Raw genomic sequence first — 25,132 nt, forward strand, 5'->3', positions numbered from 1 at the left:
GCAGCCAGAGGTCCTTCTGACTTGCTCTTTTTTCATTGTTTTTCTTCCTCCCAGGCTTGTCAGTCACACCACCATACATCTTACTGGAAAAGGTGTCTTAAACATGGATTTAAATTAGCATGCAGCGTGGACAGCTCGGAAAGGTTCTACAAACATGCTGAGATCCTGATTCCCTCCTGGCCTAACAACATGTTTCAGTTCCAGCTCTCAAAAAATAAAACAGTGTGAGATTGAACGTAACAAAATAAGAGGTTTCTAGATTCTTTCTTCCACAAATTCAATCCATGCTTGTTCACATGAGCAAAGTCCTACAGTCTGTACCAAGAAACACTAGTCTGGGGAGAAAACTTCATGCACATCTTCATTTCTCAGGTCCACGTCAATATCTTTCAAGAATAATCTTGGAGGTTTTTAGACTAGGTTTTATGAGATATTAATGACTGCACTCCTCTATAACCAAGGCTGTGGTTTCCCTAAGCTACTCACTGCAAGCACCCTTCTGCAGGCTGCAGCTCTGGGCAGGCAGCAGCCACTGGGCACACTGCAGCTGGCCGCTTGGGCACTCCCTGGCTCACAGGCGGTGGAAGCCAGTGGAAAGGTGCTGCTCTCCAGAGCAAGACAGTGCTTTCTCCAGAGGAAATGGAAGGACATTGGGGGAAAAAAGCACAGCTGCTAAGTGGAACTATCCCTCCATGTATTGCAGGCATCACTCTTCTGCAACACAGGACCCAGGCGACTCTTGCAATCGCTCATCAAACTACCACCAGTTCTTTACAAAATTTTATTTTACCTTGAACATCAAGCATATTACCAATCTTTGATAGTAGGACGACAGAAAAACAACACATTAGAAAAAGCCGCTTAAAAAGCATCGGTTAAGTTCAATACAAGACCCTGCCTTAATTTAAGAAACGGATTTTAAATTCTCATGGGAACTGTGCCTTTGCTCTTTATGTAAAAGCAAGCAATATACCTCATTAGCAAAGCATACAATGAAAATTACACATAGCTTGCTTAAAATGAAAAAGGAAACAGCGTAACAAACATTGCAGGTAGCCAGCCAGCAGTTAGACCTTTCTCCTTGTAAACCTGCTTCTTCAATTAGGCAAGTGCAGTCCTTGGGGAGAAAGAGCAAAGGGTATCTAACTTAATTATGCAGAACTGTTATAATGGGGTTGTGCAAACATTTTTTTAATTTGTATTTTTGTCAAATCATAGCTACAAGCCAGCTATACCAGTTTTTTGTTCTTTTTTATTTTTTAATGCTATTTTCATCTAAGTGGAATCACCCACATGGAACCTTTTGACCTTTTGTAGCTGACAGTACCATCTAATAAAACCTTGGCCATTCTTGAACCAGTAGTTCTACCCTTGCCTTTCACCTTGGTTTTAAGCAAAAAGTTACATGGCAAAATAGGTGATATTACTTCCATAATAAGTCCAGATATTTCTCTTAGTTTATAAAAATCTGATATATGCTTTCACTCACAGAACACTCGGAGCTATGACATATGAAATGTACACAAGCCGATGAGATTCACACACATATGAAGTCAAAGCCAGCCACATTGTGTCAAAATCAAATACTGTATATGTCGGCTGCATGTGAAAAATTTCACAGTAATTTATACCTGACCAATGCCATTTAAGGTCTAATCCTGCTCCCAGTGGCATCTCCAGCAATTTTGCAAAGGACTTCAGTGGTAACAAGAGTATGATAGGACACTTAAATACTAAATACCAAATATTATAGTTTATTTTATTCCTACTAAAACTGATGATCTCTTTAAAAACACTTGAGATTCAATTGATGCAAGTTATAAAAAAAAAATTGGAGTTTTTTTTCTAAAGGAACATATAACCTTTGGGATCGTTATTTATAATGTTTATAATGTCAGAGGTACTTCTGTTCCTGCTTATGGGATTATTGCTGGTCACCTTCCTGAGACTTGAAAGACCATAAAAGACAAGCACCATACCTATTCCTCTAAATTAGTAATTTGGTCCCTTTCTAAATGGATCTCTCCCCACAATTACACTAAAACATAGTGATGGGTCACAAATTCCAGGGGGTCCAACCGGTCCTGGCATTCCCGGACTGCCACGATCTCCATCTTTACCGGGCTGCCCACGCTCTCCAGGACGTCCTTCCTTACTCATGCCCGGCGGACCTTCAGGACCTTAATGACAGACATGCAATGAACAAATACATTACAAAGTATTTTTATTAAAATGAAAACAAGAGCAAGTATGGACCCACAAACCCCCTGCTCTTTGATGAAGTATGCAGATAAAGAAAACTTCACTTTCTGAAAAAGACACTTCTTGTCACAAACTGCTTATATGTTTATATAAAGAACATAATACCTTGTTAAGATTTTTTTTAAAAGCATGTGGAAAACACTTTAAATAAAAATAACATTTAAAAGGAAATATAAAAATCTACTTTAGTACACTGTTATACTTCATGATATAATCTGGAACCACCATGGCATGAATCAGAGTCCTCCTATTTCTATTTGTTTTTCTGGCTTTGGATTAGGCCCTAATATCTCTTCCAAATGCTCAGCTTTGCATTTTGCATGAATATACTGCTGTTAGGAAGAACATTTTCCTTCACTAAGCAATGCTTACACATCACATGATTGTATCAGGGCTCACTTTTCAGGTAATAACTGACTTCACGATCCATCTATCAAGAAAGAGCAGTCTTATGTACCAATCTCTACAAGATCTCTCTTATATTAAATACTGTATTGTATGACAATTTAAAAGGCATGCAAGAGACAGGCATTAGCCATAAAACATATATGGCAATTAAGATGTGTAAAAACTATCTACATTTTTCCAAATTATATTAACATTTTTTCTAAACCACATTTTTTTGGAAATTATTAGCATGCACTGAATCTGCACAGCTGAACCATCCCTCACCTGGAGGTCCTGGTGGGCCTTGGATCCCAGGAACCCCAATTCCTTGATTGCCCTTTGCGCCATTTTTCCCTGGCAGTCCTGTGAATTAACAAACACACATATATCTTTGCTCACTAAGAATATTTTCATCCAATGAATTAGGAAGTCAGCATTTGATAATACTTATTGAATAAGAAATATAATAGTTCAAAAGCAAATAATGGAATGTAAAATAAGCATTTCCTTGTAACCTGCACAGTGTAACTGGGTTCTAAATTATCCTCATTTCTGCTGAATTAAGAGCTGATGTAGCACCTGTTAAGCAGACAGGCACTATGAGTTGAGGGAATAGATGATGCGCAATTAAGAAATTTGCTATCATTGCCTTTCCATTGGCAAAGTTTTTAAGAAGTTGTATGAAGAAGTGTAAGGTATTCACCACAGTCCCAGTGGAATACAGAATATATAGACAATCTTCCACAACATATGGCAGAACTGAATCTCCACCAAAGAAATACTGAGAGGGCCAAAATATGTGTTTTCTTACACTAGTACAACCCAATAAATTCAGTTTCTTCGTAGAAACAGATACCTATTTTTCCAACTCTTATGGAATAGCCAGAACTGTTAGTGTCAGCTCCAGAGGAAAACTGCACATTCTCCTACTGGAGGTGAAATTATAAAAGCACTACAGACAAATCATCATTACATCCAATGAATTTGATGTGCTAGGTCACATTTAATAAGTCACAAAGAAAGTAAATAATTACCAACCACTTGCCTGCCTACCCCTGGTACATTACTGTATTTCATACAGCTTTCCTGATTATTTTGATGCTATAGGAAACACAGGTGCTGCTGGGACCAGTTACCAAATTATGGACTTCACCTAGTCTCTTGGTCTAGTTCCAGACCATATATGCACACTTAAAGTCTGCAAATACATCACAGAAATCAGTTGGAATGCTCAGATGGATGAGTTACCTGAAAGCATAAACCTTAGCTTGCTGAAAAAGAAAGCAGAATGTTTAAGAAAAGCACAAAGAAAGGAGTAATAATCCTTATGAGATAAAAAGAATAAAAGGAGAAAACCCCAGGAAATCAGAGGGAGTATAAAGGTTGTCACATGCCAAAAATCAGCCTACAGGGTAGCAGATAGTAAATAGCCTGTGAATAAACACTGTCTTTAAAATAGCAGAAACAAAGAAGTTTGGAAGAAAAGAAACCAGAAGACATGTGAATACATTGAAATCCATGTCTAAGCATATTTGATCTAAAAAACATAATCTAAACACAGTTAAAAACATATATATGAGACTACAAACTCTCTAAAAAGATCAAAACAAAGTTTGATTATAGTAGAACTGAACACTAGCTATCTTGTTGCATTCTTGTACTTTCTCTTCTTCTGACATGCGTTCTTCATAAGCGGTGAAACATTCACATTGCACCATGTCCTCAATTACACTTTGTGATACAAACCCAGCTATTCCCTTACCCCACCCTGCACTAATCCCATTCAAAACTGGAAACAGAAAACAAAGTCATAAAGGCCATTAGCACCATGACACATGCACGCAGTACCTCTTGTCCCACGAGCCCCAGGACGACCTGGGATGCCTGTCAGCCCTGGAATACCATCGTTTCCTGGTAAACCAGGAAACCCTCTTGGGCCTTCAGGGCCTCTTGGACCTGGTGGACCTGGAAGTCCTGGGGAAGCACTTTGGGATTGACAGTGGTTACAGTTTTGTAGCCTTCCACTCTGGAGGATGGCAGGCAACTGGGCTGGGAGAAGTCAAACAAAAAATTGCTTAGAGTGTTGTAACAATAAAATATTAAAATATTGCCTCCCAGCCACTAATACAAAACCAATTTCCTCTCTTTAGAGAACATGATACCTTTAGGAAACAACATGGTAAAGTATGGAATCTGTGGTGTGGAAATGTATTGCACAAGTGATAAATCAGCAATATCGATCTTGCCTTCAAGAAAGCATCTTTATAATCATCAGGAAACTTCTTTAGCACTTTAAACAAGGGAAGAAGAGTAAAGAGGCTTTCAAACTTACTTCTCAGTACATCGGAACACACCTGTCGAATAAATTCTTCTGAAAATTCTCGTGCCTGTATTGAACAGAGAATGGTTAAAAAAACAGAAACCATGCATTTGTTTGGGGTTTTTAAGGTACCCAAAATGACAAGTTTGAGGTCCTATACATACAGGTTTTCCATCTGATCCAGGCAGTCCTGGTGGTCCTCTATCTCCTGGCTGACCTCTGAGACCAGGAGGTCCAACCAAACCCTGGATACCGGATTCTCCTTTTTGCCCATTGGTGCCTCGAATGCCTGGATCTCCTTTCTCACCTTTCTGGAATGAAAACCAACGAAAAGCCAATTGCATGTTCACAGACAACTTGGAAACTAGGTAGCACCAAGCAAACATATTTTGAGAAAATCTTCATTGATGATCTTCATAAAATGAATATAAGTTGTCACTGAAAATTAACTTGAAACTGATGAGATCTATTTTGCTAAAATATACTGAAGTTTTCAGATTCTTTAGTAACTGTTTCAGATACAATTATTTACAAAATATAACTAGAAATAAATTACCTTTTTTTTTTAACTTTAAGGATCCATTTTACTTACTAATTAATATAAACCCAAATAGTCGTCTTATTCACATATGGAAGGAAAGGCTTTATTCACTTTTTTGTAAGAATTAGATTATTTGTTACAGTACATTAAAATCCTTAGAGGGCTGGAAAAAATAGAAGTGAAAATCTGGCATTACTGAGGTTCTTGGCAAACTTACTATAAGAATCAAGACTTTTACCCTATGTCTGTAGTGTATAAGACAAAGGAAAAAAATAGTTTGATTTCAGTTAGGATTTTTTTGTTGGTTTTTTTTTCATGATTGATTAACAACTGTAGTCTATTTGCTTCACTGGAAAAGGTTAAAATAATACTGGAAAGTATTTTGCTCTATCTTCATCAAAGCAATGGGTCTTCTATGTATGGAATTACCTACTGCAATAGTTCACATGGAACTCTTTTCCTATGCTGGAGCCAACAAAACGTCAGTACAATTTAATTTGGTACATCCCCAAGATTAAAGTTAGTATACTATGTTTGCTCCCTGATGAATTTTTTCCTTCCATTTTTGCACAGCTTCTGCATAATGTTATCAGTTGCTTCAAAATTTTCTTTTGCCATTTCCAACTATTTTAGATGGAATTATGGCAACAAGGCAGCAGGAATACTCTATATGACAAAACATATTGGAGCAAATAATGCAAGTTTAAGAAGCACTCAGGCATGCAGTCTTCATAGACTTACACTGAATTTTAAATTATAGTATTCATATTACTTTGTATCATTCTATATAGTACTTATCAAAACGCTTTACATCAGAAAAATTCAAAGCTTTCTGGCTTGGTCTGAATTAGCAACAATGCCCAGAGTTCTCCACATGAATTATTACAGGGTAACAAGCTTCAAATTCAGTATTGGATTACTTAGTTTTATGCAGAGAGCTAGCCACTAAAATAAGGCACATGTTTCTCCTCTTAAAAAAACAGATAAATGAGACAAAATGTGACCGATGTCAGTCAAGTGCCTAGGAGTACTGAACCCAACAGCAGTCCATACCCTCTTCCCACTACAAAAGTTATACACGAGTTCAGAACTGACTTTTTCCAAGCTTGTAATTGTATTTTATTTTCTTGATACTGTCAACTTGAATTCTGTAGACCTAGAGAACCGATACTCTTAGTTACACGAGGTAGATTTGTACTTGTTCATTTCTATTATACAATTGCAAATGTTTTTTTCATTTAACAAGGTCAGCAAGGCTCAGAGATAAACATGTGGAGCTGCCTGTAGCTATATGAGAAGTTATATGTGCTGGGATCTGAAAATCATGCTGTTCTTGTAGCTAGAAGTTATTGTTGTTTTAATTTTAATTACTTTTACAGCTATGGACTATGTTTACATAAAAGACATCTGACTTGCAAGTTGATTTATTTGGACAAAATGTTAAAGGGGCTAGAAAGCATTAAGAACCAGTGAAATCTTAGGAAAATGGCATCTATTGTAGAAAAACATTACAGGCAAGAAGCCAGTATAAAAACACCAGGACAAAAACATTGGGAGCATCAGCACAACTGCCTGCCGAACTTGCCAAAAACCAAATGAAACTGCTGAGGGAACGTTTTCTGCTGTGTATCTTGGTCTTGTAATGCTCAGCCACATCCTTTGTGTGGCCTTGTTTGTTGACCCTTGCTATTGGCAAAGAAAAAAAAAGGAAAAGAGCTCAGTAAGTGCTGAGACTTACAGACTGAAGAAACTTTTTATTGAGGAGTCAGAGTCTAACAAAAGACAACTTATTTTATAAAAATAGAAAATAAACAAATTTTATAGGTCTGATAAGTAAACATAATGACATCACTATATCTTAGTGTATAGTAAGAATATTAAAAGGATTTTTCAGAAGAAATATATTATTACCATGATTTACAATATTTAAAGAGGCTAGTTCAATAGTATACAAGGAATCTTTTACCAATTTTGGCAATGATTTAGCAAAATGCCTATAAGCCAAACTGTAATTTTAAGTATTTCATAGAACCACAGCAGGATATAGGGTAATTTAAATGTTTAAATGCATAAAATTATTTAATTTATCAGAATTGAACTTCCAATGAATATGTCCAGTTACTGATATGCAGCAATGCTTTAATGAAAAAGGGTTGAACAAAGAAATCTCTAACTAAAGTTGAAGGAGAATTGTATTAATGGGACAGCGTGTACCCTGATTTCACTAAATATTCAAATAAATAAAAAATAACTAATAAAGTTAATCTTTAAATCTTTCTTTAAACAACATGCAACACAAAGATTGTGTCTGGCCACAAATATATCTACATTAGCCAAACACAAGGGGAAAAAAAAAAAGATGGGACTTCTAAAAATATCCTGAAGAGCAGTTTGTGACAGACCAAGAGCAGTCCAAGCAGGCTTCTCCTATGCCCCTCAAGCTTCAGGCTGAGTTGAATTATTCCTGTATAAACTTAGTAGTAGAGAGAAAGAATTCTGCTCTGCATTTTCTGAGTCAGTCTCAAAGACAGAATCCTCTAAAAAAAAAAATCTTTGTAAAGGCTTCACTATATTCCTTTTCATTAGCTTTGAAATAAAGGCTCGCAAAGAAATCTCACTGGTGAAGGTTGAACCACACAAGACAAATAGTTCAGCTGTGGTATAAGTCCTTACCACAGACTTTTATGGAAGCTGAAAGTACAGTATATGAGCACAGTTCAAAAGGAATTAGGCAAATTCTAGACTGACATTAAATGCAATGGTCCTGATCTCTAGCTTAAATGCCCCTCATTTGTTGACTACCAAAAGAATAAAGGTATACAAGAAGCTATTATTGGCTGCTACTGAACAACATGAATCATTTTGATCAAGTATTCTGCATTTTTATGAATACATTTTAATTTTTCAATGAACTTAGAATCTCTAGTTGTTTTTTTCTTTAATAATTTGCTTTCTTCAACCAGCTCCTCATTTTTTTTGTTTGTTTGGTTGGGTTTTTAATTCTCTTAAAGTATCTACTTGGCTTTAATTTTTTTTTTCTTTCATTTCATGAAATATATATTTCACTATGTCTCTTTTTAACTAATACTAATACTCTTCTCTGATATTTCTCAATTCACTTATCTTCTGTTACAGAGAAATCAGTATGGAAATAAGACCTTTTACAGATCACATCATCTGCAGAAACAAATGGAATAATTTTGTAATACAGTATTTGTCATTACAAAATACTCACCTCTCCTTGTTCTCCACTCAATCCTTCTATTCCCTTTAGGAATTAATAAGAAAAAAAAAATTAAAAATGCAAATTGAGCCAAATTACTTGGAATAAAAAAATAGTATTTTTGTCCTTTGTTTTCAATAATTAATCACAAAAGTCAATTTTTAAAGATTTTGTGATTGCTATTTGTACAAAAACCAAAACTGCATATAAGGATGAAAAATGTATATCATGGTGAATGAACACTTTAGTAATATCCCTAGTATCATATACCAAAAGGATAAGTTGGGAATATATCATACATATTATAAACAAATAGACATATAGACAAAACCTTATTCACTCTACAAAAGAAATAAAATTTTGTGTTCTAGCAAAAGGAAACTCCTGATTCTACCTGTTTAATACTGTCTTCCTAGACAGAAATCAAGTTCAGAGCCTTTGAAATACAAAGTCAGTTTGTAAGCCAGATTTTGCATGTTGGCAAATAGTTTTGGTGTCATTTCTGCCAAATTGTCCAATGGTGTTATTAATCGTTAAGTTCCATGGCAAGATGGCAGTTCAGCACAGACTTTTTCACTTTTCTGATATACTCTTATGGACAAGGGAATCTGTATTGTATCTTTGAGAAGTCCTGGAGGCTTCAGAAACCTTGGAAGGACCTAGTGCTGCCTACCAGAAGTATTTGAATGACTGATTTTTTGGTTGCTGACCAAACTTGATAAGCATGGGAAACAATTTTAGACCAAGCCTGTATTATTTTTCAGCTTTCTCAAAAAAAAAAAAAAAGCAAGCAACAGAAATTCAGTTGCATCATTCTATCTGAAAAAAAATATTGTTTTCTTTCACTATCACTTTGGTTTACCCTATGATTAAAATAATAAATATATGAAAAATCTGTCCATTATTTGCAAAACAAATAAACAGAAAGTTCAATTTGTAAAATGTTAGAGTAGGACATTACATTTGGTTAAAACCAATGATCAGCCTTTTAGTTCAAAACTACTTCTTTTCAAAAATATCTGCTCAGCTTTACTACTGGACTCCTGTCAAACTACATACCCCTGAGAGTGATAAAACTAGGCTAACACACAATCTAGATCTCCTGCCCATGCTCCACTGGAATCAGCTCCTTCTGGCTAGACAGGCAGCTGTATTGATGTCATAATTCTGAAAAAAGCAACTGTGACTTCCTTCCAAGTCTAGTTTTAGATATGTACCTCTAACAAATACTTCTCTGTTTAGACACGACATAGATTATGTAGTTAACAAGTATTTATAAATACTAACGGTAATTTTCTGTGGTATAACAAGATAGCCAACCATGACACAATCAGAATACACTGGCCCAGAGTTAAAGAGAAACAACTGTATCTCACTGATTTGCAGCTGAAACAGGAAACATCTGTAATTTACGAGAACAGAAGATGTCAACAATGATTCCCAGTACAGCCTAGGAGGTAATGAACTACATGAAAGTGTAGCACGGTACATGCAAAATCTTAACATCTCAAGCACCACTCTTATAACCTTTACACAAAAGCCACTTTGTGCTGTCACCTGCATTTTATATTATTTATAATTGTTTCATGAAAAATTTCCATAATTAAGGATTTAATAAAATAATCCAGAAAAATGTACTTCTGGTCTGTTTCTCAAGATACAGTATCCCAGAACCACAGAAACATGTAGGTTGGAAGGGACCTCCATGGGTTGAACTTCCTTTTCAGAACAGATCCAGCTAGAGCAAGCTGCTCAACACACTGTCCAGACAGGTTTTGCTACAATCTCTGTGAGCAGTCTGCTCCAGTGTTTGACCACCCTCAAAGCAAAATGTTTTCCCACGTATCAATTTGGGATTTCCTGCGTTCCAGCTCATGTCCATTTCCTCTTGTCCTTCCACTATGCACAGCTGAGAAAAGTGTGGCTTCATCTTCTCTCTCTGTGTTGCATTTGTTTTTTTAAAACTACTAAGGTTGTTTAAGAGGTAATTTATATAACTATTTAATCATGTTATACATAAATATGTTTCACCTGATGCAAATAACTATCCATGTTGTTGGAAGTAATCTTAAGAAACAAATATGAATTATGGCTCTCTTGAACTAGGATGACTATTTTAACAGTACCTGTAAGCCTGGATTTCCTTGCCTTCCTTTTTCTCCTTTCAGACCCTTCAGAAAAGAAGTACATTTTCTTAAAATACACATTTATCTGGGAGAAGTAATTAATCTATCAAAAATAACACAAAGAGGTAAACCCTAAAACCGCATCCTAACTCAGGCCCAATCTATCTGAAAAGTTACTCTTCAAGAGTTCAGAGCAGCAACTGTGCAGAAGGGTACAATTTCTCCTCTGAACACAGAGGAACCAAGTTAGGATCTGAGTAGTGACATAATACTCTTCTTTTTCTTGTAGGCATTTCCATGACTTTTAGACAAGAAGGAGGAAAATCCCACTTGTTATAATATAGTAGGTAGGCAGAGGCCAGGTGGCGTTACTTTGACTGTGAGCATTCATGTGGTACCACAGTGCCTGTGGCAGGCAGGGACAGAACCCATCCCAGGACAGTGCTGGGTCACGGCACAGCCTCCTGGGCCAGCAGCACAATCCACGTCCCCGAGCCCGCACCACTGCTGGGACCACACAGCCCTGCACCAAATGTCAATAGCCTGCTCAGCCCTGGAAGTGCAGCTGGAAATTCTTACTGGGCTACTGGACAGTTTTCCTTGAAGAAGAGTTAGGGCTCACTGCTGCTACTCTTCAAGCAAACCTTCTGTGGAGCTTAATCTTAAAAAAAAGCTCCTGAATGAACACTGAAGACTTGTATTAATAGGGTTGCCAGGTGATTTCATTAGAAACAAAGTTGATATACCTGGATACCACTTTCACCTTGGTTTCCTTTGTCCCCCTGTAAAATATTAGAAGAAAAGTCTCCATTGTAACATGATTCATCTCAAAGACATGTAGTCTGTGTTTTAATTTAACACAGTAAATACAAGAGAAACATCTAATAGCTTTTATTTATACTGAATGAAAACAAATCACTTTATCCCCATGTACACAAACACTGAGAAAAGTACAGAAAGTTACACTAAGAAGGGAATCAGTCACAGAAAGAACTGTCAAAAAGAAAAGTGGGCACTCATATACCAAGCTACAATTAAAAAATACAAGAAAATGAGATGGCAAATCCAGCAGGATTTTATCCACTCAGTGTATGGGAGTGAAGAGGGGGGCAGTATTTCTGATGGGTTAAATTTTATCTGTATGCTAACCACTAAGTATGCTTGCCTTCACCCACGGAGAAGAGAGTATAAATAATTTCTGTAACACTTACTATAAACACGTTGAATGCAGAAGTTATACATGACACACCAATATGTATTTAAATTTAATCAAAACTGTGTAAGGACTAAGTTCCACTTCCACCCACTCCTTTTGACTTTCATGGAAACGTTTATAGTAAATAAACATTAGTGAGGTGATTGGCAGTCAGGTGACACAAATGGTACTTAAAAGGCAGGTATGTAGCTTTATCAAGTTGTCTGAACACCATCGAATTGACACTGGAGAGAAACAGGCAGCTCTTGAAAACTATTCATGCCAATTAACGACAGAGGTATAAAATATGTACTCCTAGAATGTGTGTATCTCTCTTCATTGACTGAAAAGAAAACTTAAAATTATGGGAGATGGCTCCTGCCCTAACTCTGACCTGTTAAATCAGTGTGACTCTGTTCAAATAAACATGAATCAAAATGTTGGGCCAAGAACATAGCAACTCATGGAAAAAAAGACAGATCTGTGGGGGGTTTGCAAAACTGCATTTAATAAAAAAAAAGAATTAGGATGGAGTTTTTTCAGTCTGTTTTGCTAGTTTTCTTGTAAGAGCCAAGCATGCGTGTGTTTGGTTGTTTTTTGAAAAAGAGAATGTTTAGTTAAATGTAAAACAGTAGTAAAGAGGAGATTTTGGCCATGGCAAATATTTTCCTGATCAAAATCCCAGAACATAAGAGGGTATTTATACCAGCTTAAGCTATAGCTGAAAGGCTTCATTTTTTTCTGTCAGATGCCCAAACTACACTTTTTTTCCTGAATAATTCAAGAATTTGTCATACTTATGACTTGTGACTCCAGTTAACCAGCAACATATATTCTGACTTGCATCTTCATATAAAATTAATAATGACTTTTGCAAGCTGCTTCAGTTTAAAATTTAGAGAGGTTCCATAAATGTTAACAAAATCTCCCTTTTTAAAACAGGTATTACTGTCTTGGTACATGTGCCTTACATGACCCTTAGATACTGAAACAGAATATATGGTGATAATGAAACTAATTAAACTATTGTTATGACACTGACTCAACTCAAGTCACTCTTCCATTGGGCTTCAGTACATTTTGAAAGACTTAAGCCAGGAAATCTTTCTCCTTATGTGCTCTGGAAGTCACTGTTTTGAAACTGGTCAGAAGACTAATTTTTCTACATCTTGTCTTGGAAACGGAACTCAGGTTCCATTATCTCATTTAGCTGAGATAACCTCATCTAAATTTGGATCATTCTCTAGCCTCCATTGACCAGGGACTTGCTTCAGTTGTCTAAACATAGGCATTTAAGATGTTCTAGGCAACCCAAGGCATCCCCATATGTATCTACTGACGTCTGAAATACTCTAGCATACCTAAGACATCCATACATGTCTGGCATATATGACACTGGATATACAGGAAACCTGTGCCCTTCTAGAGCAGAAGCTGAAGTCTAGTGGAATACCTCTGCATGGGATTTTCATAAAACTTTATAACACCATCCTTCTAACTTACTGCTTCTTTACCCTTCAACCCTTCTTTCCATAGTGAAGTACCTGATTCAACTCTATTTCTGTAACGCCTTTATATGAAAGGCTTCATCCTTCAACAGGTGGTCGCCTGCATTGCTGGTAATACTACATAGATACATTATCATTTTTTACTAACTGCTTATTTCTATCTGACACCTTACCTGAGCTTCCTTTGCTTTTACAGGATTTCCTGTTTATTCCGAAATCTGTAATTTGAATATGTAATGGAGGAATCCTTGCACTAGTTGAGACTCCAGTATTTCCCAAGAAACTTTGGTAGATTTCCAACACAAGTGTCAGATACATTACCTAAACACATTTAATTTATTTTTATATAAATTTTTTCTATATTTTCAAATTTGAAGTTATTAAATCAGTTCAAATATAATTTAGAATATGATTTAACTCATTATTTTGTGTTAATGAATTTAAAAGTAATATTAAATTTTTAAATTTAAAATTTACTTTTAAATATTAAATTTGGGTTCATAGCAAATATAGCAACATTTTTAGCCTTAACAACTTGCTGCTTGAAAAAGATCTAGTTTGAATAGTTGCAGGTAATGCTTGTTAGTTATAGTAAACTATATCCTAAGGAAACAAATCTATCTGTTACATGACATCAGATCACTTATATTGCTCCAAAGAAACAGTATAACATTGAAATAAGCTTTATACTTGTATATGCCAATTAAGAAAATCACTGTAAAAAAAAAGTCATATTTTCCCATAAAAATACAATAAAATAATGAAAGTAATAGCAGTACTCATAATCTTGCAAAGTAATGAAATATTTAATTTTCAGGATGCACGTATTATTGCTTTAAATCTTAGTTAAAATTTAGACTAAAAATGTAATGGATACAAGTCAGAACTTTAGTTACAATTAGAATTAATTAATTTACAGCAGTGGAACTAATTTGACTTCAACCACTTTTGAACCATGAGAGCTGACAGGTGTTCAACCCTGAAATTATCCTCAAATCATGTTATTTAAGATTATAGTGAATATTTTTTCTCCAGCTCTTTCAAATAAACATGTCATCTTTCCTTCACATAAATTTGCCTAATAGCATATGTAAAGCATAAATTCTTGGTCTTTCTCCATTTCTTGGTTAAGTTACATAGAAGAAAGGTGCCGTCCTGAAATAGCATCATTTAGAAAACACAGGTAGTTACCCACAGGACACAAAGACAAATGATTTTCAATTACTTCTAATTTTCAGGTTCTTAAATCCCATTCTATAGACAAAGCATAGCTGATTTTTCCTCAAGAGACTCAGTTCACACTCCAGTGAGTTCTGTGAGTTACAGTAAGACAAAAATAAGTCAGTATTTTAAAGCAAGAAATATTCTAGGGGCTTTCCAGCTTCCAGTCAAACAAAAAGCTCTGCCTTATTGGCTGTGACAAAACTGAGAGGCTTCAACCACACAGGAGATTTTTAGTTGAATGCTGTCATCTTATAGAATAAAATCTCTAGTAAAGTATTTAAGATAATGTTAATTACAGCTTTAAGTTATGCAAAAAGCTGTGTGCTTGAATTTCAAAACATACCACAGAACAATATTGCCTATAATCTTTTCAACCTGGGACTCCTTAAAGACATGTGACTGTCAGAAAATCCTACATACCTACACTTTAAAAATAAGGATAGCTATCCAGATAAGTCAAACGTCAATATGAAATTTTACAACGTGTTTGCAAAACGGTTCTTCAGCAATGAAGAATTTCAGCACAACCACGTCTATAGCAGTGTTTGATAGATGTAAGGCTGCACCAAGAGATCGTGAGATCCTTGAAGGCATGATCTTTATGAGAACTCAGTATGCAAGAGAAATAAACATGGGTTTGTCTGAAAAGAAGAAATAATTTTCAACCTGTACAGCAGAAGTACAAGAATCTAACCTAACTTGCACTGTCTAAAATTTCAACATTTAATTTAGCTAACTGTCTAGGCTTCAGCTACAGACAAAGAAAGGTGTAGAGATGTGAATTAATGACTCCCCAAGGAGCGCAGACCCTCTCAGCTAAATATGGGGAGAACCCGGACAGCTTGGTTAGATCAGATAACTCTTACTGGCTAAAGCTAACTGAGCTGAATCTGTCCCAGCTGCCTAGGGTTAATTGCTCCAGTTCCTATGGGAGCTCCACAAAAGACTTTGTACAATAGACTTTATGGATATAGCACTTGCTATAAGATTAAGTAAATACAGAAGCATGGATCATACCATTATGTACTATAATTCATAATGGAAATTTCATTAATACCTATGTCGTAGCATTTTATGTTAACAGTTTCTCTGTTTTGGCATTTCTCTCCTCCTTATGAAAAATAACTGTTCTTCTAAAGAATGGGCCTTCCAAAATATAGCAACTATTCTCTAATAATAATTATGTATTTAGAAAAAGGTTTTCCTTTAATAACAATCACTTATAAGAAAAGCACTTAAGTACTTCCAATAAAAGATGTAATTAACGTAAAACTGGAAAAAATACTTACCTTTATACCCTGCGTACCAGGAATGCCTGGGTAGCCTGGTTCACCTGGAGCACCCGGTAGTCCTAGTTCTCCCTGAGTAATACAATAGCTCTGTGTTAGTGATGTGCTGTGTGTAAAAACTTATATTGCATGTTTTCTCAAGGTCACATGATATGCTTTGGCTATGATATTTTGAAATTTTATAACAGGATAATTGAAATGTCTGGAGAATTTGGGAAGGGATGTTGAATATGGAGAAGCCACAAAAGAGACTCCTAATTCTTAACCTCAGTTTTCCAGTATTTATCTTTTTTAATTGCCTTTTAATACACTTGATGTTGGTTTTTCAAAATTACACAAATAAAACTGTCTGAAGCAATGGCAACGTTTGCAGGTTTGAACTTCATGAACAGCTGACATTGCCTAAAATCTGGTATAAAATTAGTAAGAATAAGCCATCAAATGGATTCTGATGCAATTTTGTTAAGTACTGTTTTATATTGAAACAAACTGCCTTGTAACTAATCATGGAAAATCAGTAAACCATGGAAAAGTAAATCAGTCCCTTCTTTAACTAGAATACTTCCAGATTTATATTTACCTTGGCTCCTGATGATCCTGGTTTCCCCTGTATTCCAGGTTCGCCTTTATCACCCTATATAACAATATGAGAGTGTGGCTGATACATCAGTATGTTTTGTCACATGTGGTATGACTAGAAAACATAAACAGACACTGCTGGGAAATTGGCTCTTAAAAATAGGCACAGGTAGTGACTGAAAGGCTAAAGTTCTGCTCCCTTACCAGAAACCTGAAGTTTCAACTTTCTCTTAGGAAAGATGAGATACTGATGACAAAATGTGACCTGCCAGCCTCTGCTCACCTGTCCCTTCCCCGCCTGCCTAATTTTCCTTGCCCAGTCATACCATGTTTTTGTGTACTGACTTCACATTTCCACCATCTTATTTAATAAAACTCTGAGAATCCTTGGACCTGTCTGAGCCAAAATATTTATTTATGTTTTGGGTTTTATTGTAGCCTATGGAATTAGGCATATATTCAGCACGAGGATTTTCATTAAAATCTAAGAATTATTGATTACTTCATGATGCTATTCTGTAAGAATGAGTTTATTAAGAACAATTCTCTAAAAAATCAGCTTATATTCTGAATGAGATAAATATACAAAACAAAAGCATTTTCCAGAAATGAAAATAAAGCTAATTAATTTTTAGTCATTTCATAGGTATTCAATCTTCTTGACCATAGCAAACACTGACCACTTTAAAAAATGTTACCTTCAGTATAAAATTTTAAATAAATACATATGTACTTTTGGATATGAAATAATGTATGGGTGAAAATGGAGCTAAATGTAAATACAAAGTTCAGGAAGTGGATTCTGTATTCCTAAATATTCTATAGGACATACAATTCAGTGCTTAGTGGCCAAAACTCATCTTGGATTAAATTGAAAGGTCACATTAACAGATCTGGATTTACAGTATCTATTTTAGTTTCTGAGTGCATGGGTGAAATTAATTCTTGCTGTAGTGGCAGTGCAATCAATAATGTTTTCTGAAATAAATTTGGCTCCTTGGGTGGAAAAAGCAGCACGTAATGTTATTTAACACAACTAAAATATAAATAAATATAACATGGGCAGAAAGTTCTGATGTATACTGAGAATTATCCGGCTCCCAGCATTGCAGAACATTTTCCAGGACTGCAAAGCTGAAGCAGTCTCATGACCATTTCTGCAATTGTTCCAGACCTCAAGGATGACAGGCACCATTTACTAAATTGTATTAAGCTCTCTTGAGACTGAACTATCATATAAGGTAATATAGGGAAAATCATACAGCTACTCACCAATATTCAATATACCAAATAATTAGCTCAAAATCCTGGCATTTTGTCATCTATAAAGCAGTCATTTATCAAAGTCACAAACAAATTAACATGAACACTTGCCTTAGGCCCAGGAGCTCCAGGTAGACCAAATGAGCCTTCTGGTCCCATCAAACCCTATTTATTTGTTAAAAACACAGAGATATTTCTGCATTAAGCTAGAGGAATAATAGCTTCAGTACAGTGTATTAGTATTATTAGTATTATATTTCTATAGTGAAATAAATAGAACAGGAAATATGTCTTCATATTACTACACAGGCCTGTACCTCTGATACATCACAGTGGATTATTTAGACCTTCTATGGCCTAAGGAAGGGCTACTATGCAGTGGAAAAAAACGTGCAGGAAAAAAGCACAGTGCTGTCATGAAATACTCCTGAGAGAAAAAATTCTGCAACTCAAAACCCTGTGTGATCTAATCTTTAACGTATCTTTAATATGTCCTTAGCTGGAATTGAAAGTGACACAAGATTTTCTTAATTTCCATTTAGGGTTCCAAAACCAGCAAAAGTCTATGTGGCATTTCATAATTCTTTTCCTTTTTTCTGACTGTGTATCCCTCAAAGGCTGCCATGCCTTGACTCCTTTTGCAAACTTTGTGGAGATTTATCGGTAGCAGTTAACTTTGGGGCCACACCTTTGCATCTCTTCCAGATTCTTCAGAATTGAACTGTTCATTCAAGAACCCAATAGCTACTGCCATTTCAGATCATGACACTTCAGCACATGTACAAAGTCAGAGCATTGCCAAAACAGTCCCTTGGACTCCTCTCATGGAAACGTGTTGATAAAGGCATGTTTAGTTGTCTTTGTTACATACATAAGATAAGAGTTAAAGGGTGTTAAACCATCAAATGGCTGGCTTTCTTAATTTCTGTTTAAAGCTACTCTCAAGTATACATTAGAAAATAAATCTTTTTTAAAACTCATATTTTCCAGGAAGGAATTCCCGTTTATAGCATTTTCTACATCTGGTGTTAATATATGTCTTTCTCACCACTTCAACTCACTTCTCTTTGACTCTATGATGCATGCAGGTGTCAATAAAAACAATAAATTATTATTGTTTTATTTAGACTTGCATATATACTCTGAAATATGATCTGCTATAAGAGTATACTTAAGACACAGCATTAAAAAAAAGCATAATAATACAGAAAGTCAAACAATTAAATAAGGCCTGGAAATCTAACTTGTCAGAGATTAAGCTTTATCAATGATTCTAATTTATAGTATTCTCAAAACCTACTGTTATTATTGTTATTTAATCTTTGCTTTCATAAAGATAAAAACAACCACCTTCCATTTAGTACTAAATATTAGGAACTATTCAGTTCCATGACTATCTCAGACCTCCTTCAAAAGTTATATGTGATCAAAAATAAATGTATGTCTACAGTAATTTCTTACACAGACTGTAACTCAGTTTTGCCAAAAAAAATTATTAACTTTCTGTGCTAAAACTAAAAGGATGACTTTGTTTTTGCAAATACAAGAGAAAATTCAAAATGTTTGGAACAAGAAGTAATTCTTTGTTGCCAGGAATTTCAGCATTTCATCAATTTTCTGGTATTTCACCTGTGCTTTACGGTTAACTGAGGCAGCACAGATTAACTCAGGTTTCTTTCCTGCTGCGTTGTAAGAAAGTACTGGTCACCAAAACTCTCCATTAATAAACATAGCAACTTGCTCTTTAGACCACAGACACAGGTCTGTGAATACATATAAATGATATAAATCACAAGACTAAAACTTGAGTAACTTTGCTGACAATTTTCTTCAGTCTCAGACTTTTCCCTTTCAGTCAATTGCACATGCAAATTCTTCTATTAAACTTCAATTTTGCTAAAATAACTAATAATATGACACATTGAATAATTTCCAACAATTTACTGAACTTTGAAGATTAGATCTGCTTGTTCTTACTTACATAGAAAATCAGTTGTCTTATCAAAGATGATGCAGTTAATCTAGTGTAACCTATTATTTGGTAAATAAAGGTTTACTATATCCTATACCATTTCTTTCATAATTTTGGAATAGAAATTACCAATTCCTCTCCAGCTGGAGAGAAGTTTCTGAGGTCTGCTTCCACTCATAACCTAAGAGACAGTGTATTCCTATTAACCATTTGCTTATTGCCTATGTTCAGTGCCAGCTTTGTTACAGCAAGTGTAAGAAAATATTAATTTGGTTTTGGAACCTAACCTTGATTATATTAAGACTGTTTTAATTCACTTGCACATCAGGCCTGCTTCTTCACTTTTTCTCTTTTATTTACTTAGCAAAATAAAGTTTTATTAATTTTCATTTCCCTGTAAGGCTTAATTCAATTTGTCTGTTTTAAATCAAATTTCATGTTATCTATTGACCTCTCCGCTTCTGACATACAGCTCTCTTCATTGTGTGATTTTTTTTGCATTCCTTGAAGGCTACCTTCCTTTTCCAAAAAACATTGCGAAATTATTTTCTTCTCAGATTCCTGTTCTGTGCTCATTACTAGCACGTTGATCAGTAGAGAAAAGCAAGCACAAGTTTGGGGAGGGATAGTGGGGAGGGATGAGAAACGTGACTGGGGGATTTCTGGCTCCCTTCACATTGCCACCTCAGTGTAGCCCTGCATTTCAAGTCATGTAACACGCTGAAAGCCAACCCCCTACCAACTCCACACTAGATCACTTCTACTTTATGCTCACACCAGTCCTTGGATTACAGAAGCAGTAAGCATTCATCACAAATGTCCCTCATTCAATTTATCTTATACAAAGTGGAAATACTATGTGTACAGAATAGCTTTTTTTTTTTACTCAGGTATGTGTATATATCCACACTGATGTGCAAGCATAAACTAGAGAAGGCAAATCAGAAAATACATTTAGTATAACTAAAGGTCAGGCATACATCTGCAGGAAAGGGAGAAATAAAACCCAGTTGTCCTGGCTTCCTTTCTTGCACTTTCATTACTAGGCCATATTTAACATATTTAATTTAAAAAATTACAGGAAGACAACTACATGAACTCACTGGGCTGCAATAAGAAAACTTTCAGATGCAATACAGGAAAAGCTTGAGAACATAATCTGAAAACTATGGCATGTAAAATTAAAAGAGAAGAGCATGTCCTGAATAAAAACAAAGAACAATTCAAGGACATAAAATGTAGCATTATTCCCCCATTTTCCAGAGCTGACACTATTTATGTGGCAGATAAATTAATAAATTACTGATGTTGGCAATGTAATAGGGATAGTTATTACTGAAGAAGAACTTGTTACTGAAGAATTTTCCCAAGGTATTAATAGACCATCCACAAGCTTTCCATCTGTTTTTTTCTGGAACAAACATATTCAGTGTGACTAATACAAGGAAAATCCCACTATCTCTTCTGGTTGAAATTGCCTAATGCCATATAACGTATTCAAATATTCCATGCATCAATTTCCTACTTATTTTATCAGGTGACAAATGATACATTAAATGAGTTGACAGGAAACATAAATAAATTATTTTCAACTGTAAAGAACCAGATGTCATTTATCTAAATAAAATTTGAAGAAAACATGGCAGGTGAGTTACTTGAATACATACGTACACTTTGGAATCCCACAAGGCTTTATTACAGCTCATGATACAGCCTTCCCTCCGGCATTTTGTTCGACTTTGCTCAGAAGGAAATGGAGAAAAAATTTCCAGCAATAGGCAATAAAAATGATGAGAGGCACAGGTGAGAGACCAAATGTGCATGTGTTAACTAGGAGTAGGGCCATCTGAACTTCCAGTTCAGGCAATGTTTCACCCAAATTTCATCTAAATAACTACAATAACTGGTTGTCAAGGAAATTCATTCTTTCCAGATAAGATCTTTAGGTGGCTGAAAACATCCTCTAAGTTCATGAAAAGAAAATTAACCAGTGTGCTTACTTTATACAAAAGAGCTTCTGACAGCTGTAATGTAGTGGTCATGCCTGTGGTAGAGTCAGGAAAGGAAGAGCTTCTGGATGTGTGCAGGGTAGCTGTATGTTGTGCAGGAAATTCTGAAGGCATTGGGTGACAGAGTGGGCCAGAATTTGTAAAACCCAAAACTGGTTTCAATCTTTCTCTCCAACCAGGGCTGCATGGATTTTAATTGATCATGTATTTTATTAAGGAACTGTGAGCATGGAAAAAGAAGTGAGGTCTTCAATACATTTATAGACATTCATATGCCCATACATAATCATTGTTATCTCAAAACCAGAGTCAAGTTTTTTAAAACCTAGCATTATTCAGAGAGCAAGTTCAGGGCTCTCTCCTTTGTCTGTGGCTATCTACAGAGATATAGGAGAAAGCACAAACCACGTTTAGTTCTTCTGAATTTTCTTTGATGAAAAACAATAAAACAAAGGGAAAAATTAAGAAACTAAGTAGGAAAGAAGATGAGATCTGTGGAGTATAAAACCTTGAAAAGTCAGTCTATTTACAGTTTAACAACCTCCTCAGCTTCTTCAAGTGATAATCCACATATCCATTTGGATTCCACATGACTAAGCAGTACTCAGCACAATCAGAGCATGCCAAAGTAAAGATTTAAGAGTCCTTTGTGGAATCAATGATCTCAACATCATTCTGACAAATGCACAGTCGAAACCAAAAGACCACCTCAGAAATGGTGAGGTTTACTTGTGATGGGATAGACGTACATTACTGGACAGACACACAGCAAACCTTGACTTACAGAGTGTGTGATCATTCCTCCCTTTGGAGGTCTGAACAACCGGACTGATTACAAATGAAGTCTAGCACATGATTTAAGTGCAATTCAGATACAAGATCAAATAGAAACTTGGGAGGGGTCTGCAAATATATTCCCTCTGAAAAGTAAAATTAGACTACTGTTCAGCCTTAAGCATCTGAAGTTAATCTACCTTCTGATTGGACAGAAAAGGCAACCTTCATAGAAAAATAGAGAACAAATGGCAAGTGAAAAACAAGAAGTCTTCCCACAATGGACATAACGTTCTATTAAATCAAAGATCCTCTCACCAAGTAATCAATCAAATAATCCCATACAAAATGACAAAATCCCAATAAATCTGGGCAGAAAAAAATACAGACATGCTTTCAGGGAGAGGGCAGTGGGAGTTACAGATACTGAAAGGACTTTAACTGAAAAGATGCACATAATCAAAACTTCAACACTAAGATATAATAAAAAATAGCAAGGATAGAGAGGACTCAGATTTAGATAAGCCTTAGGCCAAGTACATGCTCTGTTTAGCCGGGTAGGCATATATTGGTCTTAATACCAGGAGTAACTGGAGAGGAACAGGCTCTTTCTAGAAATAAAGAACCATCCAGCATCCACATGTGTTGTAACTGGAGCATACAGTCTTCTCTAAATCCTTTACTGTCAGGTCTGCTGTGTGTGAGAAGAGCATGGGACTCCTTATCACCAAGCTGAGAAAATCCACAAACCAAAACTGTCTTTGCTGCCCAGATGTAGGCAACATCTGGGAAACTGCATCTGACTTAGTCTTTTGGTGATCCTTAGACAGCCATGGAAAAGCATTATTTCTCTCTGTGACTTCCAACTCCGAAAGTGTAGAACTCTAATGGAAAGCAGACTGTATTTCCAGTTGAAAGCAAGAGCGACAAACTTTTGGAAAACTCCATTCATTAAAATGACATCAAGAACAAATTTCCCACTCCTGATTCAATATTCTGAAGTGAATGAGAATGTCTGACATCACGTTCAAGACTCGTATGTGACTCAGATATCTGACAAAACAATTGCAGTATCTTCCCAGAAACGAAGAAAAACCCTTTCATTACTTTGCTCTTGGGGATGGAAACTATCATATTTTTAGTCACTATTTACTTATAGTGAGCCCTTAACTTGGGCTTCTTGTAACCAAACTCCTCCTAAAGCTCTGAATTCCAATATGTCAATGCATATTTTCTTTTTCTCTGGAGAAAAAAGACTCCTGGTTTTGGGTACCCTTTCTGTCTTGGAGGGAAACATGCACCAGTAACAGCCTGGACAGAGAAGTGCCATACCCTAAGGAACATTCCAGCACTAGTATATAAATGACCCTTAGGCTAGCAGTCACCTTCGTACTCAGATGGTTAATTTGGCATGCAGCAACATGTGGTTATGCAAGACGGCACGTACCAAGATGGCCAGACATATGTGTTGCTAGCCTCCATGTAAACAAGGATTCTCTTTAGAATGGGGAATGATGCAGCGGTATGTAAGCCCCAAATAATTTTGATGATGTCAGGTCTGCCCTTATGTACTCTAGCAGATGGTAACCTTAACTTGGATTTGAGGGAGATTCAGCAAGAAAGACAGAGGATCAAAAGGTCCACACTGAGATCCTTGGCATCCTCTTCCTTCAGGGTTCCTGTCACCCACCAAAATGAGGCACAAGCTACCGCAACAACCTGGGTGAACACCACTGGAGTCACTGACAGCAGAAAAGAAAGGTGCCTGAAAAGATTATTCCTGTCCTACAATAAAAGGTAGACACTGACAGTAAGGAGGCCTTAACAGTGTGACAGTAGGCATCCTGATGACTGAGGAATGAACATCAAGCCCCTTTTAGAAAGTCACTAACTATCCTGTATTTGACCTTGCAGATGTAAGTATGAATTTCTTTAAGTTCAGAATGAGCCCTCTCCCTTTCTTCTACTTTTAACACTACCAAGTGGCATCTGAAACCACTTTGTCTTTTGGAATGGATGAAATCCAGCCAAACGGCTGGATATCAAGAGGAAGTTCACTACTGATGAAGCATTTTCATAGGGAAAGACCTTGAAAAGAGATGGGGTAAATGAATTGAGAGGCAGAGAAGTTATGAAGCTGAACAATACAATCTGTTAACAATCACCAAAATCCAAGAATGTATAGCAATGTTCTCTCACCTGTTGCCAAAATATCAAGAGGCTTAACATAATGGCAAAGGCAACAGAGAGAACAGTTGACAGCTTTCACCCATAATTTCCACACTTCAAATATGCCACTGGGCCAAAAACTTATATTCGCCATAGCCTCGTCTTTTGCTGCTGATAGAAGGAATATTGCAACTTCTAACCATAGCTTCCCTATTTAGGAATAAAATGGTCAGCGCCATTTGTACCTACAATGCAGGTATCACTATCTAAGCTTCTTAGTCTCTCCTTCCA

General features: G+C 36.0%; 1 protein-coding gene across 1 annotated transcript in view; it reads right to left on the reverse strand.

The window, feature by feature from the left end:
* Nucleotides 1-759: 759 nt before the first annotated feature.
* The window catches only part of COL21A1 (collagen type XXI alpha 1 chain), a 116,933-nt gene continuing 92,560 nt past the window's right edge, over nucleotides 760-25,132 (reverse strand). The window contains exons 20-30 of the mRNA XM_030037929.1: nucleotides 18,029-18,082; nucleotides 16,656-16,709; nucleotides 16,076-16,147; nucleotides 11,606-11,641; nucleotides 10,860-10,904; nucleotides 8,746-8,778; nucleotides 5,134-5,280; nucleotides 4,982-5,036; nucleotides 4,498-4,698; nucleotides 2,935-3,012; nucleotides 760-2,180 (exon numbers count right to left, since the gene is read on the reverse strand). Coding sequence (XP_029893789.1) covers nucleotides 1,993-2,180; nucleotides 2,935-3,012; nucleotides 4,498-4,698; nucleotides 4,982-5,036; nucleotides 5,134-5,280; nucleotides 8,746-8,778; nucleotides 10,860-10,904; nucleotides 11,606-11,641; nucleotides 16,076-16,147; nucleotides 16,656-16,709; nucleotides 18,029-18,082 — 963 coding nt within the window. The 3' untranslated portion in view covers nucleotides 760-1,992. The remainder of the gene's footprint in view (nucleotides 2,181-2,934; nucleotides 3,013-4,497; nucleotides 4,699-4,981; nucleotides 5,037-5,133; nucleotides 5,281-8,745; nucleotides 8,779-10,859; nucleotides 10,905-11,605; nucleotides 11,642-16,075; nucleotides 16,148-16,655; nucleotides 16,710-18,028; nucleotides 18,083-25,132) is intronic.

The sequence above is a fragment of the Aquila chrysaetos genome, chromosome 15 (genome assembly GCF_900496995.4).
Source record: "Aquila chrysaetos chrysaetos chromosome 15, bAquChr1.4, whole genome shotgun sequence".
Lineage (NCBI taxonomy): Eukaryota > Metazoa > Chordata > Aves > Accipitriformes > Accipitridae > Aquila > Aquila chrysaetos.